We start from the raw sequence: 16,996 nt of genomic DNA on the forward strand, positions 1-16,996 counted from the left end.
GTGTTTAGACTTTTTGAACCAAGGCCACTCTGACTGGCATGAGATGTTATCTCATTGTGGCTTTGATTTGCATTTCTCTGATAATCAGTGATGAGCATTTTTTCATGTGTTTGTTGACTGCTTGTAGATCTTCTTTAAAAAAGTGTCTACCATATCTTTGGCCCACTTTTTAATTTTTTTTCTTATTGATTTGTTAATTCCTTATAGACTCTGGAAATTAGGCCTTTGTCAGTGCAAAGTTTGTGAATATTTTCTCCCATTCTGTAGGTTGTCTGTTTATTCCCTTGACAGTCTCTCTTGCTGTGCAGAAGCTCGTTCATTTAATTAGGTCCCACTTATGGATTTTTATTTTTGTTGCTGTTGCTTTTGAGGACTTAGATACAAATTATTTGCCACCATTGAGAAGGGTACTTCTTAGGTGTTCTTCTAGGATTTTTTCAGTTTGTGGTCTAACATTTACATCTAATCTGTCTTTAGATAATTTTTGTATATGGTAAAAGATAGGAGTCTGGCTTCAGTTCTCTGCATATGGGGAGCCAGTTATCCCTGCGCCATTTATTGAATATGAAGCCTTTTCCCCCATGGCATATTTTTGTTGACTTTGTTGAAGATGAGATAGCTGTAGGTGTGTGGGTTTATTTCTGAGTTCTCCTTTCTGTTCTGTTCCATTGGTCTATGTGTCAGTTTTGTACCAATACCATGCTGTTTTGATTACTGTAGCCTTGAAGTATAGTTTGAAGTCAGGTAACGTGATGCCTCTGGCTTAGTTGTTTTTGGTTTTGTTTTTGCTATTTGGGCTTTTTTTGGTTCCACCTGAATATTAGAATAGCTTTTTTCTAATTCTATGAAAACTGACATTGGTAGTTTGATAGGAATAGCATTGAATCTGTAGATTGCTTTGGGCCATATGGCCATTTTAACAATATTGATTCTTCCAACCCATTAGCATGGAATATTTTTCCATTTCTGTCATTGGGTCCCCTTTTATTTCTTTCTCTCGCCTGATTTTTCCAGCTAGGACCTTCGGTTTTATTTTGAATAGGAGTGGTGAAAGTGGGCATCCTTCTCTTGGTTCTATTCTTAAGGCGAATGCATCTAGCTTTTACCCATTCAGTATCATGTTGACCATGAGTCCGTCATAGATGGCTTTTATCATTTTGAGATATGTTCCTTCGCTGCCTATTTTTGTTGAGGGTTTTTAAATGAAGGGAAGTTGAATTTTATCAAAAGTTTTTTCTACATCTATTGAGATGATCATATGGTTTTTGTTTTTAATTCTGTTTATACGGTGAATCATATTTTATAAAACCTCCATTCTTACTGACACCAACACAATTACTTACCTTAAGCTGCAATTCCCATGCTGCAGTCTTAGAGTAATAAAACAAATGCTGTCACGACTGTGACGTGGCCACTGCCTGCAGGTCCGTTTGTCTTCAGCAGTAACCCACTAGAAACACGTCACCTGAAATTAGTCCTTCTGGGTGGCTAAGTCGCTAATTCAGCACATAGTTTCAGGCTTATTTGTTTCATTTCAATTTTGAGGGACTGCTTTTTCTGGTTAAGATTAATTTAGGGATTTTTTTCATTAAGCAATTAGTAATCACTTTTTAAAAAATATGCATTCTATTCATTTACATGGCTCTAAAGTGAAATCTGTAAAACAAGGTACATTCAGAGACATCTTGATTCCGTATGCCCCCTCCCTCCTTTTGAGGTCACCTTTTAAGATTTGGAGGCTTCCACGGCTTTTGTTTTTAATATTCATATACGCTTGCATATTCCCTTTATCAGATGAAGAACAGTTGTTATACTTCTATTCGCTGTGCTTTTTCACTTAAAAAGGATCCTGATATGCTAGGTGTGGTGACTCATACCTGTAATCTCAGCACTTTGGGAGTTTGAGGTGAAAGGACTGCTTGAGGCAAAGAGTTTGAGACCACCCTGGCCAACACAGCAAGACCCTGTCTAAAAAATAAGTAAATAAATCCTGATAATCATTCCATAATAAGAGAGCCATATATGCATTCCTTTTTTATAGCTGCATAATATTCCACACATCTGATTCAACCCGTGTCCTACAATGTGCATTTGCGTTTTTCTAAACAGTACTTTCATAAGCAGCCCTGCACATGCGTCTTTGCCTGCCTTTACCTTCAGTTAGGTTCCAGGGATGGGGTTTGCTGGGTCAGAGGTCAGTGAGGGCAGTGATGCCAAATCCCATCCTCACAGAGTCCACCCTCTTGCATGCCCGCCAGAAAATGCCAAAGGATTTCTGCCAACCAGACGGGACCTCAGTGACATTTTGCTCCACACCCCTCTCGCCAGGAGTGAAGGCGGCACCTTCTCACATGTTCAAGGGCCCCCTGTGGGTCGCTGTCCTGTGAGTGACACGTGTTCACATCTCCTGCTGGCCATGGGTTCTCTTCTGTTTTCAGAAACTCTTCGGATAGTAAAGAGGTTAACCCTTCGTGAACCATCACATCTGCCCCCCTCGCCCGTCTGCATCTGTCCCCCTCCCCCGTCGGCATCTGCCCCCTCCCCCGTCTGGCATCTGCCCCCTCCCCCGTCGGCATCTGCCCCCTCCCCCGTCTGGCATCTGCCCCCTCCCCCGTCTGGCATCTGCCCCCCTCCCCCATCTGCATCTGCCCCCTCCCCCATCTGGCATCTGCCCCCTCCCCCCTCTGGCATCTGCCCCCTCCCCCGTCTGGCATCTGCCCCCTCCCCCGTCTGGCATCTGCCCCCTCCCCCGTCTGGCACCGGTTGTTTGCTGTTCTTCAGGTTGCTTCTTTCTCACGTGATCAAACACAAATCTCCTCCACGCATCTGGCTTTCAAGTCACAGAAATGTTCCTCCACTCTCAGGTTAAAGAATTCCAAGTGCTTTCTTTTGGTACCCAAGTGGTTTTCTGACCCACTGGGAGTCCATCCTGGTGTGTGACGTGACGAGTGGGTGCAGTCTGCTCACTTTCCATGTGGCCACTCACCCCACAGCATGCATGGAGCCACCCATCTGTTCCCCACTGGCTGGAGATGCTGCCCCTGTCTTTTATGAAACTTCATATACAATGGGATTGACATGCAGTTTCTAAAAAGCTGTTCCACTGGTGATCTGCTTGCCTATAAGGCAGTGTCATGCTGTTTTAATTAGCAAAGCTGTATGTTTTATAATATTCGAGCCATCCTAGCCAAGAGCACAGACATGACTCTTCACAAGAGAACAGCTGGAGACGTCACGGAATAGAATGCCAAGCCCAGGGCCCGCCAAGATCAAACGCTTGAGGCGCATGTTTCCTGGGGCTGCTCAGACATAGCCAGAGGAGGTTCCCACCCCCATCTCCAGCTGCTCCCCTCTGCAGGGCAGGGTGGGGATGCCTCTGGCAGGGGTCTGCCCCTCTCAGTCAGAGCTCCTTCTGCTCCGTCCTCTGAGCTGCCCAGGCTGCTCTGTATAAAAGTCGAGGAGGCAGCGCCTGGCCCCAGGGTGGGGTAAGGGGTCCCAGTGCGGCTGGGCTGTCTCCATACAGAGGAGTGCTCCAGGGCTGAAGGGAGTGGAGGGGTGGGGGTCCCTGTCCAGATGCTCTGCCTGTGGTTCCTGCTTTCCAAATCTCAAGTCTCTGCCTAGAGCAAATTCAGCCAGGAGCTGGGGAGAGCTATTCAGAGCACCCTTTCAGTGTGCCCCAGAGTGTGATTTGGGGAGGCAGCAGAGAAAGGCGCACACCTTGGGAACCTGCGCCCTATGGGGAAGGGTGGCCAGAGCTCACCTGCTGCCAGGATGCAGGCACAGAGCAAGGCTTTGAGAGCCACCTCTCAAAGGTGACAGCCATCAGGGTGCTTCCTGGGGGCAAATGCCAGGTGGGAGTGGGGGCGGGCATGGAGACAAATGGGCCTAAGGCCAGGAATAGTGCCTCGCCTCACCTGAGAGCACAGCATCCTGAGGCCTTCCGGGGAGAAGCTTTCTGGGTGTGGCCTGAGCGAAGTGGCCAGGCCCAGTTGTCTCATCTGTAAGGCGACCCAAATGTCCCCATCTGTGAGTGGATAAGTGAAACAGGGAGCAGAGCCCAGGCTGCAGGTCCCAGAGTGGGCAGGGCCATGCCCTGGGGCCAGCTCCCCAGCCCAGCCCTTCAATCAAGAAGTTCCTGCCGGAGGTGGCCAGGCAGATGCCACACAGACTTCAGGCATCTTATCTAAGAGTCCCGTGCCGATGATGGAGCCACCACCCTCCTGGGAGCCTTTCTGCTGGTCCATCCCATGCAGTGCCTGGGACCACGCTGGGTCCTTCCTGTGCGCAGAGCCCTCCAGGGGCAATGACAACGCTGATCCCGTGGCCCCGAGCCTCAATCCTCTAAGACAGGGATCCCAACCCCGGGTTCACGGCCTGTTAGGAACCAGGTTGCACAGCAGGAAGTGAGCGTTAGGTGAGTGAGCATTACCACCTGAGCTCCGCCTCCTGTTGGATCAGCCGTGGCATTAGATTCTCACAGGAGCGCGAATCCTATCGTGAACTGCACGTGCCCGGGATCTAGGATGCGCGCTTCTTATGAGAATCTAATACCTGATGACCTGAGATGGAACAGTTTCATCCCAAAACCACCGCCGCCCTGGTGGAAAATCTTTCTTCCACAAAACAGGTCTCTGGTATAAAAAGGTTTGGGACCAATGCTCCAAGGGGAACGGTGTTTCTGCAAAAGGGCTCAGGTACCCCCTTGGACACACCACCCTTATCCCGGATCCTTCTGGAAGCACCACACCTGCTCAGACGGACCCCACACCCTGAATCAAATCTTAGAACTTCCCAGGAGATAGTCAAGATGTGGGCAGACACCTGGGTCCCACCATGGATCTGCCCCACCCCCAGCCAGGGACGGGTCGCCAGAGAAAAGCCCCTCCCCAGCCAGCCATCACCCACCCACACCAGGCTCCCAGAGGGGTTGGGCCAGGCAGCGGAAGCCACACTCCATCACATGGTCAGATACCTTGTGTAAAAACGGCCCCCTGGACTAGGGTCACATGGCGTCCCTGTGGTCACTCAGCCAGTACCAGAGACATCAGCTGCCTCTCTTTGCCAACCCTGATAATTTTGCATCCATGAGGTCTGGGGTTTCTCATGGTGCTCAGAGGAGCTGTTGGAGAGAGACAGATGCCCACCAGGAAGGGGTGTGGAGGCCAGGATGGTCTCACTGACGTGCCCGCAGGGACCCCAGGCGCAACCAGAGCATGGTGTAGGAGCGCCCGGGCGCTAGAGTGACCCACGGTGACAGCAATCTCACTGGCCAGCCACAAGGCACCTCCTGAGCCTGAAGCCGTTCCCTGCTGCCCCCTGCTCTGTAACCAGACCTTGGGGTCTGGGCCAAAGTTGCCCAGGACGTTGGCATTCATTGCCTCATTCTACCCTCCAGCAGCAGAGAAAAAGCTTCTCTGTGGCATCTCCCCAGGCCGACTCCATGGTCTCCCAGCACTGGCCATACACCAGCATCTCGCCTTGGGCATTTGCCCTCTCGGCTTCTCCTGGGCCTGGCATGTTCTCCTGGCATTACCATCCTTGGGAGCTGTCTCCTCTCGCAGGTGCCTGAGGTGAGACTGTCCTGGCCTTGCTGTTCTTCCCGTGGACAGAGTCTTGAATCACAGGGAGATATAGCAGGGGCCAAAAGCTGGTTTGGAATGTCAGGGCTAGGGAGGGCTAGGAGGGGGGGCTCGTCTACCTCCCAGACAAAGCAGGTGGAATGCAGGGAACTGAGGGCCTGCCCAGGGCCAAACAGGGGCTCAGGACCAGGACCTCTGCGTCTGCACCTTGGCTACAGGGACCGGCGGCATTCCTGTCGTTGGAAGGCATGAGCTCCCTGGACCTGCTGTGTCAGGCCACCCCTGGACTCAAGGTCCCCTGGACTCAAGGACGCTAGCTCACCTGAGCAGCTCTGAGTCACACGGGCGAGGACGTCGAGCTCAGAAGGAGCAGCCTCGAAACCAGCCTGACAGCAGGAGGGGAATTCCTGGCACCCAATGCCTTTAAAAACGGGGGCATCAGCCACCCAGGTGGAGTCACCTACCAACCCCTGTCACTCTGATGCCCTCAGTGGGCATGGTGCTCCTGCCCATCTCAGCTGCCCCCATGGGCACTCAGCTCCGCATAGTCTGCTTCCAGCTCTGGGGCACACATGGGATGGGTTTGGAGCTGCTCACCCTTCCTGTCCTCTGCGGGACATGCCACATGCCAGGACGACACGTGGCAGAACTCACGGTAGCAGCTGACGTGCCAGCTCCCTGGCTCCGACCACCTGACCTCTCACCAGGCAGCCTAGCTGCATCCCAGGCCCTCACACCTGGTGGAGGTTCATCCCATCAGCACCAGGAGTGTCCCTCAAAGCCTCTCCCTCAGACCCAGCCCCCCGACATAACACAGCCAGCACGTTATGTGCAAAGGTTCCAGTGCTTTGCAACTGCCAAGTGAAAGGGACCCTCCTGTCCCTCCACCTGCCTCAGTACCCGAGAGCGTAGGCCCAAGTTGCGGGCACCATGCCCACAGGGAAATGTGGCTTCAGTGCCAGGCACAGGTGGCTGTTCTGTCCAACAGAGGCGCCCTGCACGGAAGGCGCCGGTACCAGGAGCCTGCCACAGAGGACGAGGGACAGACTCAGAGAGCCCAGGACCCTGGCCAAGGCAGCCCAGCCACAGGGCCACGTCCAGACACAAAGCCCTGCCACCTGCCCCACGCCCAGCAGGCAGTGCCCGGGCTACCTGCAAGGACCCAGGTCCCTACCACCCTCCTGGCCCCTGGCCCCACACAGACGGGGGAGGCCCTTTTCCCAGGCTGTAGGCTCTTTTGCCACCTGGACTGCCTTCTCCCCAGCTGACAGCCAGGGGTAAGGAATGCCTGTGTTCCCACCAACTAATATGAAGCCACAGTTAGGCACTCAACGTGTTGACAAGGGTGGATCCAGAAACACTGGGCTGGGTCTGCAGTGAGAGGACCCCAGACAGCCAGGAGATGAGACCCAGGGCTCGGGCCCCAAAGAAGGTGGCACTGGGAAAAGCCCCAAAAGGAATTCCCAGTTTTACTGGGAATCTAGGGCTGAGGAGTGGGTGGAGGAGTCTTAAAGAAGATGGAGAGAAAGAGACCTGGTGGCCCAGAGGGCCCCATCCTCCTCTGTGCCCACCTCCGCCACCTGCCTTGGCTTCCGGCCTCCTGCCTTCTGCCCAGCTGCAGAAAAACCACCCAGCAGCTGCTCTGGACTCCGGTGCTGGAGCCCAGGGACAGGAGGGCACCGAGGGCCACAAAGTTGGGCGCCGCAGCCTGAGAGCTGGCCTCTGCATGGCCTCATCTTTTGAGGAGGCAGCCAGATCAGCCCAGTCCGCCCACAGGACCCGCTTCTGGCTCCATCGATGGTTAATGCATCCATGAGGGTTCTGCCAACACCCCTGGAAAGTTCTTGGGAAACAGGGAAAGCCAGGGCTGTGGGAGCAGGGAGCAGGGGCTGCTGAGCCAGGTTTGGGTTCGAGAGCCTATGGGGCAGTCTCCATGCACTCCAGATCCTCCCTCAAATCCTCTCCTTGGCCACAACCAGGATCTCCAAGCGTCTCAGCAACCAGAGTAGATGCCGGCTGGATGTGCACACCCCTGGCCAAGGCTCACAGCAAGAGATCTAGGACCTCTGGGTGCAGCAGGGCTGTATGGACCCCTGTGCCCTCAGCTAAGGTGGGAGCTGCCACCAGTGGGGGTGCAAGCAGCCACAGATGACAACTGGGGGTTTTGGGGCAGGAAGCCTAAGCGGGCAAGGGTCATGGCCCAGGTGCCATGTCCGCCCCAGTCAGCCAGGGAGGCCAGCAGGAACACAGGAAGAATTGCTCTCCTGGGGGCGGAGGTTCCCCGAGGAGGGGACAGGATATCCTGACTGGCCTCCCCAGCTGCACACAGGAGAGTTCGCCCTAGCCCTGCAGGTCAGCGGGACACCAGCTCCTGCCTCACCCCACTGCATGCATGCACGGGCCCTGGCTCTTCAAGGCCAGGCTTGTCATCCTCAGGTCAGAAACCACAATACTCCTCATTTGACAATCCACCTAAGGACAGGGCCCTGTCTCTGCTACCATTGCCAACATTTCTTACAGCAACCCCAGGGCTGGACCGGTGCAGGGCTGGACCTGATTTCGCGAGGCTGCAGGTGGCCGCCAACTACTCTGCCATCCTGGCTCTATGGCCGGGTCTCCCCAGACTGGTCCTGCCAACCTCCTAGAGCACTGAGGGTGGGGGCGCATCTCCCAGGCCCCTGCCAAGCCACATGCCCTGCCAGCCAGGGTCTACCTCCAGTCCCACCCCACATGGAGGGACCTGGGTGGGAGGCTGTTCATGACAACTTCCCAGGGCCAGGCACACATCTTACAGGGACAGGGCCCAGAGCTGGAAAGGACCAGCCCCAGGTCTGGACATTTCACAGAAGTGTCCCTTTCCTGGCCACCCTCTCACAGAAGCCACCCCTGCCTTGCCAGCTCTGCAGAGGCTGGGCGAAGGCAGACTCTGCTGAGCAAACTTCCGAGACCTAAACAATCCGAATCAGGAAGAAAACACAAGTGCAAGCAGAGACTTCCTCTGAGGCGCGGCGAGCCCTCTTCCTCCTCGTCTGCACGGGCGGCTGCAGTGAGCCCGGGAGGCATGTGCCCACAAACCTGCATGCCAGCGAGAATTGAGGGGGACTGTGGGCATTTTGCCTTGGTACCTGGCTGAGGGGTCTTCCCACCCCTGGATATCTCAGAGAGTTTGGGGACCAGGAGGCAGGTGGCCACCAGCATACAGTACCTGTGAGCCTGGTATCTGCTGGAGATTTGCACAGTGGCATTGGACTTGGGTGGGGTGCCCTGGGGTCACTGCACACAAACATCTCCCAAACCCCAAGCCAAGCTCCTGCCACTGCAGCCATGAGCAGAGCCAGCTCCTGTCACAGACCACCAGTGGCAGAGGCTCAGGTACCCGCTGACATGTCAGGAGGAAGAGGCTTGGGAGCTGGGGTGGGAAGTCTCTAAGACCACACCCCAACCACATCTTTGAGGACAGAGGTGGCTGAGACATTCTCTTCCTGATGTGGAAGGCCACCTCTCTCAGCGAGGAAGGCAGTAGCCCTGGGACCCCTACCCCAACCCCTCTCCTGAGGCCATGCTTGAAGCCAACTGGGGCCTGGCTTCTGTTGTCCCCCCCCTTCAGGGCCCTGGTGGCAGCTGCCAGCAGGCAGAGCAGGGACAGACCCCTGGATGCCCTCCAGCCAGTTCTCTATTAAGCCTGGCTGAGGCAGAGGAGATGCTTCCACCTATGAGGACCCTCAGGGAGACCACCTTTGCAGCCTTCAGCTGAGCCCCACAGCCGACAGCCATGGGATGGCTCGGTAGGGGCTCCCAGAGGAGCCAGAGGCTGGCACCACACCAAAAGGCTGCTGGGCTGGGCAGCCAGGAAGTAGGGCCACTGGGATGGCAGGGGAGGGCCCCAGGCAGGCATCAAGGAGAGCAGCCTGGACCTTCCTGGAGGTGACTTCCCGGCCCGTCCCCGGGGAAACCCAGTGCTCAGCCCCGCTCAGGCGCGCTGTATCAGGAATTGGAACCACCTGGTGATAGGGAGGGCCAGGTGTGTCTTGTTCTCCAGGAGCACAGCTACCGCTGAATGAGGGCTGCAGACCTGCCTCTCCACTCTGCATCAGGCCAGATTTTCCTGAACTTGTTGGGCTAATATGGAGCCGGTGGGAACGTCCGTGCCATGCTGAGCCCTCCAGTAGCACCACCACTGTCACCATCCTATCCTGGACAACCCCCTGCCCCAGAGTCCACCTGAGCCTCAGGGGGTCTGAGATGTGGCACCAGCGGGGTGTGAGGCCCCTCCCCTCTTGGGGGCTCCTGAGCCTCTGGAGTCTCAGCTGACCTTGAGGAGTTCTCTTACTGCACTCAAGGTGTGCTCCCCAGCAGGCTTCTCTTTCCAGAACGACTCACACCTGAACCGAACCTCCCAGAGGAGTGGAACCAAATTCTGGGCTCCAGGCGTCCCCTCCCCAGCCGGCTGTCTCCCCACGCCGGGCCTGCCAGCAGCTGTGCACCACCCAGACACAGCAGCGCCCCTGAACTTCACAGGGCAGTGCAAAGCTTGTGTTCCTGCGTTCCCCACTTCCCTCCCTCCTCTGCTCCGGGGTCGCAGCTCCGACGGGGCAGGTGGCGCTGGGACAGAACTCCCCCACACCAGCTCTCAGGAAACACCTTCGTGCCGGCCGTCGTGGGTGGCGATACTCACACAGCGAAGTGGTAGACGAAGCATTTCCAGCCCGTGGGACGCTCGAGGAAGTTGTAGACGCGGCCCTGGATGTGGGTGCGCGCCAGCAGCGGGCGGCGAGTGCTGTAGATGGAGACGCGCGGGTCTAGGCTCACCGGCGGCCGCGGGCCAAGGTCGGAGGGAACTGTGGGTGCGGCGGGCGCGGCAGGGGACGCAGGGGGCGCGGACCCTGGGGCGCCGGGCGAGATGGGCGCGTAGAGCGCGCCGCCCGCCGGGCCGCCCTCCACCAGCTCCAGCGAGAAGGGGCACTTCTTGGCCAGGCCCGCGCTGCCCCGCCGGGCGCCTGGCAGGCGGCCCCAACCCCAGCGCTTCCTCTCGGCCCTGGGCGGGGAGGAGGCCGCGGCCATAGCGAGGAGGGCCCGCGGGGGGCCGGCCCGGGCGGCGGCACCGGGAGCTGCAGCGAAGGCGAGCGCCCGGGCACAGTGCGGGCAGCCGCTGCTGCCAGCCCCGCCGCGGGGGGCCGCTGCCTGCCCAGCCCGGGCGCTTGGGGCGGGGCCGGAGGGGGCAGTGGCCGAGGGCCGGTCCCACGGGGCGGCGTGCCCCGCCCCCGCCCGCACGCCCCGCCCCCGCTAGCCCGGCGCTCACAGGGCGTCCCTTCCCGCGCCCACCAGCTTAGCCCGCCTTCCTCCGCACCCACCGGCTTGGCCCTGCCTCCGCGCACCCCCTTGCTTGGTCTGTCCCCGTCCCCGCCCCCGCCCGCGCACACCTGCCTAGTTACACCCGCCCCGTCTGCATCTACCCCGCTTGGCCCCGCCCCTTCCCGCCCACCTGTTGGGCCCCGCTCTATCTGCATTTACCCACTTGGCTCCGCCCCTTCCCGCCCCTTCCCGCCCCTTCCCGGCCACCTGTTTGGCACCGCTGCATCTGCATATACCAGCTTGGCTCCGCCCATCTGTTGGGCCCCGCCCCGCCCACCTGCTTAGCCCCGCCCCTTCTGCATCTCCCTGCTTGCTTCTGCCCTGCCCCCGCCCACCTGCTTGGTCCCCACTTGTGACGCCCGCCTGCACTGTCGGGCCCGGAGCACGACCCCAGCTGAGCCTGGGAGGAAGGTGCAGGCCTGTCGGATACTACGACCGTGCCGGAGGGGCGGGGTAGGATGCCGGCATCTACTTTCCCGCCATCTGAGCCGCTCTAGAGTTGGGGGTGGTGGGAGAAAAGGGGCGTCCTGGCTGAGGGTGTGCTGGCCTCGCGATCACTGTGAGCGCCCCGGGTGCCCGGGTGCGCGATCCGTGGGTGGAGAATGCGCTTGGGTCTCTTCCCACAAGGGCCCTTGGACCGGGAGGGTGAGATGGGACCACCAACTGTCAGGTACCCCCCTAGTGGGAACTGTGCGGGTGGAGAGCCTGGGGGCTGCTGGCGGGGGCACAGCCCAGGGTCTGGACCTGGTTTGACTGCTGGGCATGGGAGCGGAGCTGCCTGAGCAGGTCAAGGGAGAGGCCCTTGCGCCACCCTAAGGACTTGGAGAATAGGCACCTTGTCCTCCCCACCTGCGGGACCGGGCTGCCGCTGCGCTCCATGGATTCCCCTAGGTGGGGGGGTGTTGGTCACATCGGAAGGTTTTCACGGCTCTCTGCACTGCCTCCCTCCCACTGCTGGCATTTGGATTTCAGCCATCTCAGGCTTGGGGTGGTGGGGGGTGGGGCGCAGCCAGCAGAAAAGACCAGCTTTTTTCAGAACGTTGCTCACCACCCCAAGGCAGGGACTGGAGGTGGAGCTCAGCAGAGACTCTCAGCCCCACTAGGAGTCCCAGAACTTAGGGACACTTCCAGGGCGTCGCCAAGCACCCTGGGCCGATTTGATGTATCCACCACCCCTCTGCCCAAAGTCCACTCTTTTATCATGGATGGGGTCCAGCCCAGGCCCTTGACACCTGACTCCCCACCCTAGAGTGGTGCCCACACACGGGTACACAGTCTGTATTTGCAGAAAGAGTGGATGGAGTGGGTCCCAGCTTGTGCTGGGCACTGTGATAATGCAGGGGACAGAGGGGAGGGTACCTTCCTGGGAAGCACACCTGTGAAGGTACAAAAGGGGCAGTGGGCCAAAGATGGGGGAAGTCAGCTCTGCAGGGCACACAGCATGTACTCAGCAAGTACTTTCCAGATGAACACACACACACCTATATGGAGTCTCTACCTTCCCCTCCCACAGCAGCAGGAGGAAGGTGAGGTTTGAATGAGCAGCATTTGGACAGCTGGACAGCCAGAAAGAAAAAAAAGAAAGAAAGAGAAAAGAAAAGAAGGAAGGAAGGAAAAAAGAAAGAAAAAGGATACCTTGGGTTCATCTCACCACACACAAGAATAAATCTCAAATGGATCACAGGCTTAAGTATAAAAGGTGAGATGAAGCCACACAAATTCTACAAGCATGTACAGGTCAATTCCTCAAAAACCCATGAATTGGGAACACATTTCCAACTATGACTTGAAATCCAAAAGCAATAGATAAAAAACAGAAAAATCAAAATAAAAGCACCATTAGCAAAGTAAAGGAGGCAAATGGCCAACTGGGAAAAGTAGCTGCAGTTTCGCTCACAGACAAAGGACTAATATTACCTATACATAAAGAACATCCAAAACTCAGGTGAGGAACCTGCCAGACAGTCCTATGGAAAAGGGAGCAGAAGACATGAGCAGTTCACAGGAAATGGGGTTCATGACCTTTGCGCTTATGAAAAAATGTTCAACCTCATTCATATCAAGAAAAATGCAAATTAAAAGTACACTCTGATACCACTGCTTGCTTATCAGATTGGCAAAAATCCAGACCTTTGATGGCAACTCTGTGGGAAAGGCAGCAGGTGCACTCCTCATCACTGGTAGAAAAAGGACCTAGTGATTTTAGTAAATGTACCATTTGACGCATAAACCCCACTTCTAGGAAATAACCCAAAGATAAGTAGGAAAAATAGAAAAGTACACATACATAATGATAGTCGATGCAGCATTTTAATATTAGCAAAAGTCTAGAGACAGTCACAATGCCCTTCAGTGGGTTCAGCTGTGCTGTGTACAGCCGCACCGTGGAGTGCCATGATCAATATGATCACTAATAACCAAAGAACCAAAGGATCCCAAAGAACTGCATTTTAGTAATAGTGTTGCTATTGCTATTTTGCAATTATAGAACGTATATACATATATATGTATAAAACAATTATGCTAAATTCCTTTGCAACCAAGATTTTCAGTATAAAAGAGATACAGATTTTAAAAAAGTACAAACCAATCCTTAAATGTGAATGGACCATATTAGCATAAACTCCTCCACTGTTTTATCTTAGGAAAAAGGTATGTCCTACTACTGTCCATTGTCAAGTTTGAGAAGGGGCTGATCAACAACAGCACAATTTGAACATCAAAAAGAGTCATGGATTAAAACATATCAAATAGCTGAAAAGCCCATGCATTCATAATAACACTGAAAAATCCTATTTGGCCCTCTGCAGGTTGCTTGGCTCATTATTCTGAAGACAAGTGAAAAGGCAGGGCAGTCAAGCAGGTATCCACCTTCCCTGTACAAACTGGACTTCAGGGTAGAAAGAGCCATACCTGCTAGCAGCACATATTGAAGAACTTCTGGCTAGAAGGATGTGATGTAGGGGAATTGCTTTAAACAATCAGGAGGGAGTTGGGGTAGAGATGAAAGAAAAATGCCTCTGAATTGGTCATTGTTGGACCTGGGGTGGGTGAATATGGTCATTATGCTGGGCTCTAGTTTGGTACATTTCCATATTTAAAAAAAAATGTTTTGAAATGGAGTTTCGCTCTTGTCACCCAGGCTGGAGTACGGTGGCACAATCTTGGCTCACTGTAACCTCCGCCTCCCGGGTCCAAGTGATTCTCCTGCCTCAGCCTCCTGAGTAGCTAGGATTACAGGTGTGTGCCACCGCACTCAGCTAATTTTGTATTTTTAGTAGAAATGGGGTTTCACCATGTTGACCTGGCTTGTCTTGAACTCCCGAACTCAGGTGATCCACCTGCCTCGGCCTCCCAAAGTGCTGGGATTATAGGCATGAGCCTGTATATTTTTAAAATTCTAGGGCAGGTGCAGTGGCTCACGCCTGTAATCCCAGCACTTTGGGAGGCCAAGGCAGGTGGCTCACGCCTGTAATCCCAGCACTTTGGGAGGCCAAGGCAGGTGGAGTTCGAGACAAGCCTGGCCAACATGGTGAAACCCCATCTCTACTAAAAATACAAAAGCAGCCAGATGTGATGGCACACACCTGTAATCCCAGCTACTCGGGAGGCTGAGGCAGGAGAATCAATTGGACCCGGGAGGCAGATGTTGCAGTGAGCCGAGATTGTGCCACTGCACTCCAGCCTGGGCGACAAGAGTGAAACTCTGTCTCCAAAAAAAATACAAAAAAAAAAAAAAAATTCTAATAACTCACTGGAGAGGCTTCTTGGAGGCCCCAGGGCTGTCTCCTGGGGCCCAAGCTGTGCCATAGCCTGCTGCTCTGGGGGTCTGGGGTCCCATTGGCTTGGGGACACTGAGGCAGGAGAGAGGCTGGACAAGGGATTGTCTTCAAGCTCCCTGCAAGCTCCAAGGAGCTGAAGGGGGATGGGTGGAGAACCGAGAGGTGGGAGTAAGGCCAGGTGCACAGGTGAGGTAAGGTGGGGCTGGGCTGGGCTGGGTATGGGCTCAGGTGAGGCCGAGGGCTGAGGGTGGGGAAATAAGGGTGGGTGGCCTGGTGGAGCAGGAAATACAAGTGAGGCCTGACCCAGCCCAGTGGCCACTCTCTGGGTGGGGAAGGAGGTGAGGAGGGTTCCCATAAGCTGAGGGAGCAGGACCCCAGGGTCCAAGTCTCCCAGCTGCCACCTGCTCCCTCCAGGACACACCCTCCACTAAGGAAAGCTCCTCCTCTGTCATTCTGGTGGGTGCACATGTCCAGTTATGGCCATCCTGGATGCAAAGGCTGACAGACCTATGGAGCCATCATGGACAGGCAGGCACCCGTCTTCCAGCCCCTCAGGCCCTCAGGCTGTCCCAGAGCCTGAGAACCTTCTGGAAACACAGAACCCACCCTACCTCACACCAACCTTCCAGGGCTGTTTGCCAACATCCTTCAGCTCACTAGACTCACCTCATGTTTCTCCGGCAGGATCAGAGGCCCACAGTGGGAGGAGCTTCAGAGGTCAGCAAGAATGCATGAGAAATGGGGAAACTGAGGCTGACCAAAGGAAGGCTGTGTGTGCTGTGAGATCAGCATCTGTGGGCCAGGGCTGGGCTGTTGGAACAGCAGCTTCCTGGCCAACATCCTCCTTCAGGTCAACTTCCTACCTATTCATTCATTCATTCGTTCCCCTAGATCCCGGCAGAGCACCAGCTGAGTGCTAGACGCTGTTCTAGGCGCAGACCACAGAGCTGTGTGCAAGATGGCCAGGTAGTGGTGAGACAAAGAAAATGAAGGGGGCACAAGATGGGGGTGCAGACTGTGGAGGGTGGTCAGCAGGGACCCCGGGGGCATCTCCACAGAGACCCTGGAGCAGGCCCTTCAGCGAATCTGGGAGGTATTTGCTGTCGGAGGACTCTGCATGCAGTAGGCACTCAATGCAGAATGGATGGGTGGCTAGGAGATGGGGGAGGGTGGCTGGACGGAGCCACCGCCCGGTATTCCTCAAGCCAATGCATCTCTCCAGAGGGTCCTTCTGGCTGGCAAATGTCCCCTAGGGATGTGATGCCCCTTATCCATGAGGCATCTCCCCATTTAAGGCCCTGTTGTTCTTTTTTTGATTCAGAGGGCATGTGCGCAGGTTTGTTAGTGGCATGATGCTGAGGTTTGGGGTGTGGATGATCCCATCACCCAAAGAGTGACAACAGTACCCAGTGGTTTTTCAACCTTCGCCCCCCATCTACTAGTCCCCAGTGTCAATCATTGTCATCTCTATGCCCATGAATACCCAGTGTTTAGTTTCCACTTATAAGTGAGAACGTGTGGTATTTGGCTTTCTGTTCCTGAGTTAATTTGCTTAGGATAATGGTGTCCAGCTACACCCATGTTGCTGCAAATGATATGGTTTTATTCTTTTTTATGGCTGCATAGCATTCCATGGTGTATATATCCCACATTTTCTTTATCCAGTCTACCATTGATGGGGGGCACCTTGGATTGATTCCAGGTCTTTGCTATGGTGCATAGTGCTGAGATGAACCTTGAAGTGTGGGTGTCTTTTTGGCAGAATGATTTTTCTTTGATACATGTATCCAGTAATTGATGGAATTGCTGGGTGAAATGGAAGTTCTGTCTTGAGTTCTTTAGGAAATCTCCAAACTGCTTTCCATAGCGACTGGACTAATTTACTTTCCCACCAATGGTGTATCAGCGTTTCCTTTTCTGCTCAGCCCTGCCAGCATGTGCGGTTTTTTGACATTTTAACAAAGGCCACTGTGACTGGTGTGAGATGGTATCTCGCTGTGGTTTTGATTTGCATTTCTGTAATCATTAGTGATGTTGAGTTTTTTTTTTATATGTTTGTTGGCCGCATGCATGTCTTCCTTTGAGAAGCATCTGTTCATGTCCTTTGAGCAATTTTTTACGGGGTTACTTATTTTTTCCTTGTTGAATTGTTTGAGTTCCTTACAGATTCTCAATATTAGACGTTGGTCAGATGCACAGATGCAAACACTTTCTCCCATTCTGTAGGTCGTCTGTTTACTCTGTTGATAGTTTCTTTTGCTGTGCAGAAGCTCTTTAGCCTAA

The 16,996-nt window shown here is 54.7% G+C and overlaps 1 protein-coding gene across 2 annotated transcripts in view; it reads right to left on the reverse strand.

Moving 5' to 3' along the window:
* The window catches only part of KCNQ1 (potassium voltage-gated channel subfamily Q member 1), a 388,699-nt gene extending 378,059 nt beyond the window's left edge, over nt 1-10,640 (reverse strand). For both annotated transcript variants that reach the window (XM_021676961.2, XM_021676962.2), the window contains exon 1: nt 10,255-10,640. In XM_021676961.2, coding sequence (XP_021532636.1) covers nt 10,255-10,640 — 386 coding nt within the window. The remainder of the gene's footprint in view (nt 1-10,254) is intronic.
* Between the last annotated feature and the right edge of the window lie 6,356 nt (nt 10,641-16,996).

Source organism: Aotus nancymaae, unplaced genomic scaffold (assembly GCF_030222135.1).
Source record: "Aotus nancymaae isolate 86718 unplaced genomic scaffold, 86718_ANA_hifiasm-v0.15.2.pri h1tg000106l, whole genome shotgun sequence".
Lineage (NCBI taxonomy): Eukaryota > Metazoa > Chordata > Mammalia > Primates > Aotidae > Aotus > Aotus nancymaae.